This window comes from Trematomus bernacchii, unplaced genomic scaffold (genome assembly GCF_902827165.1).
Source record: "Trematomus bernacchii unplaced genomic scaffold, fTreBer1.1, whole genome shotgun sequence".
Lineage (NCBI taxonomy): Eukaryota > Metazoa > Chordata > Actinopteri > Perciformes > Nototheniidae > Trematomus > Trematomus bernacchii.
The window spans coordinates 773,250-780,000 of record NW_022987668.1 but is presented as its reverse complement, the minus strand read 5'-3'; the positions used below and the strand labels follow the sequence as shown (position 1 = coordinate 780,000).

The window sequence follows — 6,751 nt, the reverse complement described above, 5'->3', positions numbered from 1 at the left end:
CCTGCAGAAGTACACACACCACCGCGTCAAGATACACACCTTCAACCAGAGCAGGTGAGAGGACACGCTAATAAATACCTCAAGAAAGATGTGTGTGCGTCATGTTGAGCAAACACGCTAGTTATTCAACAATAGATGTTAGGTTTCTGTCACACGGTCACACCAGATATTTAACTGGATATTAAACCTGAGGAACAAGAAAGCTCAAAGATTGGTTTCAGTATTGGCACTTCAGACATTGTTTCACTACCAGTCAGCGGTATGAATGAACTGGTGTTTATTTCAGACAGTGGACAATCCTCTGCTGTGTTTCCAGACAGGAAATGTCATGTAATGTATGGACAAAGCCGTTAATATTTAATGCCTTGGTCTCCTACTTGTCAGTCGAGTGGGACGTGCTTTTTATGGTTTCTCTTTGAATTATTTAGAGCACTTGTATGTTCTTGGTGGCAGCAGCAGTGGGGGGGAGGTGTTGGAGATTTATGGTTAAATGTCGGGTCTGAGGAAGTGGTAGAGGAGATGAAATGTCAATCAATAGGAGGACAAAGAGAAGGGGCTGTGAGAGTAATTTATAAAAAGGTGAGTTGCTGGTTCCAGCTGATGAGGGGAAAAACATTTGCTTCATCCACCAGACAAATTCATTCAATTCAATTTCGACTGAAAGTGACGAGCAGAGTGAGTAAGCAGTCAAACACTGTGTCTTTTTAATATAAAAAAAAACCCTTTTCAACCTAATTCATGCAGGAATCCCCAACATCGAGCCAATTGAAATGCAAATCCAGCTTGATACAGCGAATAAAGTTATTTTATTCATTTTAATACCTAACAATAACATTAAGTATTGAGTAGTGAATGAAATAGATAAGAAAAATATTTTTTTAAATTTATAAACAATGAAATAGTTGACCAAAGTCAGTTGATGAAAACAGACTAATCAAACAGTCTTTTGCACTTTATCAGATTCACTGCTGATATCAATGAACAGCTCAATGGTTAATGATGCTGAACGTATTCATTTGATAGGATGGACATTAATATCCCTGAGTATGTTGGAAAGAATAACTTCCTCCTAAGGCAGTAATATGAATCAAAGAAAGGGAAAAACACTCGGGACATAAAACCTTTGAAGTGTGTGAGCTCACATGAAAACCCCTCGTCTGAATCCCCCAGTCAGCTGGACTTAAATCTCTTAAATGAAATCGTCCTGCGTGACTCAGCTGTTCAACTCCTCTCACCTGACCGGCTCTTATGCTCTCTGAAGTGCCAAAAAACACAAAAACCTGAGCCCAATCCCACTCAGTGAGCTCCTCATGTCGAGGTATGTTAACTCAACCTGACGGGACCCTCCTCAGAAACCTTTTGATCACTTTAATGCAGCGATGATGATGATGATGATGATGATGATGATGATGATGGCTCGGACTCTTTGGCGTGTTTCCTCATCTTTCCTTCTCGGAAAATACTGTTCTCTCTGAAGTCCTGCAGTGATATGGAAAGACGAAATGCACATGGCAGTTTGCGTGATACTAAAGCACAGAGTTTCTTGGCTTTACTAAGATTTCACACCGTCTGCTTTTACTCTTGTACATGTGCAAACTGTGATTCACAGCTCGGCAGATAAACGAGTTCAGCTGTTCTCTCTTAATACCTGGTGAACAAAGTGGAGCATTTAGCAGGTAGAGCTGATATCTTCAACGATTATCAGGCGAACACAAACTACTATTTTTAACTTGATGGTAATATTGCTTACTGTATTCTGGTGGTCTACTGTTTGCTAACATTTATGCCATAAAAGCTGTATGAAGGTCTCTATACATCAGTTTGTGGGTACGTGTCAGTATGTGTATAAGCATCTTACATTACATTATATTTCATGGTATTTTGCTGACGCTCTTATCCAAAGTGACTTACATTCCACTTCATACCGTAGACATGCCTATTAAAGGGTAAATGTGTAAAGAAGGGAGTGACATAAGTATGTATGTTATCTTATACCTCAATCTTTATTTTATATTTTTTTATTAGTAATTTTAGTTTAGTTTTTAAAGTCCACTATTCTGCTCCAGGCCTTTTAATCTTACATTACATTATTACATTACGTGTTACTTGTTAGACGCTTTTATCCAAAGCGACTTACATACTCAATACTGAGGGCAATCCCCACAGGAGCAATTTGGGGTGAAGTGTCTCAGGGACACAACGACATGCTGTGGGGTTTGAACCTGTGCTCCCCTGATCCCAACACCAACGCACTATGCCACTGCGCCACAGCCTCCTAACCCTTTAAGATGAGAGTTGATGTAGTAGTGCATTCTGTTAGACAAAAATACATTTTGATAGATTCAGTCTTTTATTCATTTCAGCAGTAAAGGTATCAACGTTTTTGATCAAAATGAACCAAAATCGTAAAGGTCACCTATTATGCAAAATCCCCTTCTTCATGTCTCTTCTACATCAACATGTGTCCCCACTTCTTCATGTCTCTTCTACATCAACATGTGTCCCCTCTGTGTAAAGAGATTCTGAAAGTTTCAGGAACAAAGATTCTCTCTCTTTTTGTCCTGATCCATTTATATAAAAACCTGTCTGAAAATGAGCTGATCAGATTTTGGCCACTTTATGATGTCATAACCAGGGGTGCACATAACTGGTACGCAGGTACGCATGCAAAACATCTGAAATGCGTACCGTCACTTGTCTCACTAAGCGCATTTGCGTACCGGCGGATTTGAGAAGCATTTCCAGAAGGCGCTTCGATCACTGGACGATAGTCAGTCGCCGTGCGCACAGACGGGGCTGCTGTTAACGTCGGTGTGTACAACGGAATTGTGCCACAACGGAATTGTGCCACAACTTCTGGCGCGAGTTCCACGCGAGTGCTCCACTAGCGCCCACCTCCACCCCCCCCCCCCCCGTCGACGTTCAATACCACACCCCCAGCCACACCCCCCCAGCCGACGTTCGCGAAACAGAGGGGCTGAACACATAACCTTGCGTACCAAACATTGTCTCCTGGTACTCATTTGAGTAACTCACTAAGAAAGTTATGTGCACCCCTGGTCATAACGATGTGTTGGCTTGTGTAACCATTAGCCAATCACCAACCAAGGTAACCCCCCCCCCCCCCCACCTTATCACCTGAATCTCCTCCTGGAGCACCATTGTGTTCTTTCTAACCAAATCTCTCTCAGAGGGGCGTGGGGAGGGGCTCCTTATTTTCATCTGAAGTAACAGAGAATCAGCACTTTTGAAACGGGGCTGAAACAGAGGGGATTATGGGATGCTGCAATGATCTGTTTGGTGTTTCAGACAAACACTTCAGAGACATGTTTTGTATATATCTGAGAGCTATAAGATATTGATGAAAAACAGTATGATAGGGGACCTTTAAAGAAAAGTACTTGATGAAATGAAAGGTTCAGTCTTTCATTAATTTCAGCAGTAAAGGTATCAGGTTATCAACGTTTTTGATCAAAATGAACCCCTGTTGGTGTCGTACGAACGTAAAAAGGGAACTGGACACAAACAGAAACAGGATGTCTGATCTTATCGTGTACTTCTCTTCTCTCCAGGTACCCTCGCATCAACAAAGAGTCGCTCCTCCCGGTCTCCACCAGCCTCAGCATGACGGGGCAGAGTGCAGAGGGCTGGTACCCCCCGGGGCACGGAGACATCTACGCCAGCTTCTACAACTCGGGGCTAATGGACCAGCTGATCGCTCAGGGCAAGGAGTACATCTTCGTGTCCAACATCGACAACCTGGGCGCCACCGTGGACCTCCACATCCTGCACCACCTGGTCAGCCAGCCCAACGGCAAGCGCTGCGAGTTCATCATGGAGGTGACGGACAAGACGCGCGCCGACGTCAAGGTGAGGAGAGGAGGAGGGTTATATTCATACTGACGTGATGTCTAGGAAAAGATGTGCTTATGGCTTTGTTTTAGATATGATGTACTTTAAAGTCATGCAATACAAATACATCCCAGTATAGTTGCAATGCCTTAAACCAAACATATTCACAATTTAACAGAAGTAGTCTTTTTCTAAGGAATAAATAAAGGTTTATATAGTTGCTGTGGGAGAAGATGATTACAGTTGTTCCGTTATTAATTTATTACATGTCAAGGGTTTGAGAACTCAGATTACTGGACATGTTAAGGGCACGTGTAATTAGGGTGTCCTTTTCATATATACTGTAAGACTGGATTGTATTTTATTGATTCTTATTTTTCTATAAACTCTTAGGGACTGCCTTGTTTTTGGTGGAAAATGACTGATGCTAACCAAACTTTAATACAATAAATAATCCTTATTATTTAGAGGGAGTGGCGAGTAGCATGGAGAGTTTCTGTAACGCCTTGGAGTTCATCCATTTATCCCAAACTCAGTACATGTTGTTAATAAGTTGCCTGTGGTTTTCAGGGTGGCACGCTGATCCAGTACGAAGGGAAGCTGCGTCTGCTGGAGATCGCCCAGGTGCCCAAAGCCCACGTGGACGAGTTCAAATCGGTTTCAAAGTTCAAGATCTTCAACACCAACAACCTGTGGATCTCTCTGCCCGCCATCAAGAGGCTGCAGGAGCAGAAGGCCATGGACCTGGAGATCATCGTCAACCCCAAGGTGAGAGGGACATCACTCAATGTTGTCCTTTTTGAATCAGCTGTTTTAAGCTTTGAAGGCTGCTGCATTTAAAGAAGGGCCATGCAATAGAGCAGGGGTGTCCAAACTACGGCCCGGGGGCAAAATGCGGCCCGCGGACCATTTTGAATCGGCCCTCAGCAAATTCAAAAAGTATAATGAAATATGGCCCACAAATGAAATGTACTTCTTAAATATATATGTTAAAATATATAACACATTATAAAACGGACAAGTAAAATCAAGCAATCTGATTGGTTCTTACCCGTGGTATACTGAGCGTATACCACGGGTAGAATTGTAAGTTACTTTTCACAACAACTCAGTATCCCTCCGCGTCTGAGATAAACAGTATACAGTTGGGCTGAAAAGCAAACTGCCTGCAGTTTGCTTTTCAAACTGGAACAAGAAAGCAGCGGAGAAGTAACGGAGCAGAAACCCTCCTTTTTACGCAGCGGTCCAGACATAGACATCAAACGGCAAAAACATATTCAGTGTGCAGTTCCTTTGGCATTAGGGCAGGGATATTTAGATACTTTCCAAGGTTTGACATAATGAATTGTGCTACTTTTAAAGCAAGCAACCATGTTTTCAAATCTGTAATCAAAAAGGTCCGCAAAAACATTTAAGATTAACTTCGACCTCCGGGGGGGGGGGGGGGGGGTCTTACGGAGGAGTGGATTGAGGAGTGCCTATCTCCAGAACAAAAAGCACCTAAACGACGACATGTAGAGCGACGTGAAGAGCAGGTAGACCAACTGGAAAAGTATCACCATTCAAAAGCTTTCTGATGCGGGTCTTGAAACAAAGCAGAGAAATTATGACCGTTAGTGGCCACAGGTGCGAAAGCTCTCTCCAGAGCTACTGGAAGCCGAATCTCGGGGACCGGAGAAAGTGGAGCAATATTCTCGCCACGCCAAGCAACAGCCTAGAACAACCTCAGCCTATACAAGTGACCACGTAAGCCATGCTACTGATGCTGGACAGTTTTTCAGTGGGTGCACAATAAACGGCAACATACACATGAATGTAAATAAATAGCCAAATAATGGATCAACGCTCTCTGTCTAATATGTTCGCTAGCTGTTGTTAGTGTTGTTGCATAGCAACCACCTCGCACTATGTTTCGTGCAGAAGGCAACAGAGGGACTATTTTATTTTTGAACATCATTATTTACTAATAAAAACTATTTAAATTAGAGTGTGTATCTTTCATATTGCCACACTTGGTAACCGTTTTATAAAAGCAATAGCTCACTTCAGGCCGTGATATATGCTCATTATATCACAGCTAAGGGGGTTGTCGACCCTCCGCTTCGCGTCGGGCCGAACCACGCCCCTTAGCTGTGATATAATGAGCATATACCACGGCCTGTCGTGAGCTATTGCTTAAGTATTCATGAGTTGATAAGCCACATTTTCAAATAAATTCAGTCAATTCAAGTTGAAAACATTTTCTAACATATCTTAGTTGATAAGAAAAAAAGCCCGATAACACATTTACATGACAACCTTGAAATATACCCTTCATATTTCCTCTTATCAGCAATCTGAGCCTACTGTTTTAAGGAATGAGCTGCCAACACAATAAATGAAACCCTGCGGAGAGCTGTGTTTTTTTTCATCATCAATATCAACAATAATTTACCTAAATTTGATTGATTGACGAGGCAATATACCTCTATTGAGCGGCCCAGCCCTTCGTATATTTTTCTGTATGTGGCCCTCGTAAAAAAAGTTTGGACACCCCTGCAATAGATGCTCAGATTCAATAAGCATTCAATGGAATAATAGCAAACCGCATCTGTTTTTACCTCGTCCGTCCTTTCACTTAGCCTTGAATAGCAGAGCGGAGAAATATCAGCCCCACTCTCCTTCCCCTTCTTCTGAATAAATCATATCTGGCTGAAAGAAATTCAAGCTCGCCGACGCTGAAGCCTGTTCCACTCTCTGAGCCTTTTGTTGTCATGCAAGGTTTTTGCATACAAAGGAGAGAAAAGGAGCTTCAGACCAAACTGCTCTGCTCTCTGGGGGCCCCACTTGGACTCTAATTCAAAATGTGTTTGTGTTCATGTGTGTGCAAAAGAGAGACAAATATGAAAGTGTTATTTTC

General features: G+C 42.5%; 1 protein-coding gene across 1 annotated transcript in view; it reads left to right on the top strand.

Moving 5' to 3' along the window:
• ugp2b (UDP-glucose pyrophosphorylase 2b) overlaps positions 1 to 6,751 on the top strand; it is a gene marked incomplete at its 5' end in the record, with an annotated part of 40,549 nt that overhangs the window by 22,334 nt on the left and 11,464 nt on the right. The window contains 3 exon segments of the mRNA XM_034135942.1: positions 1 to 54; positions 3,573 to 3,870; positions 4,423 to 4,620. The exon segment at positions 1 to 54 is cut by the window's left edge and continues 80 nt beyond it. Coding sequence (XP_033991833.1) covers positions 1 to 54; positions 3,573 to 3,870; positions 4,423 to 4,620 — 550 coding nt within the window.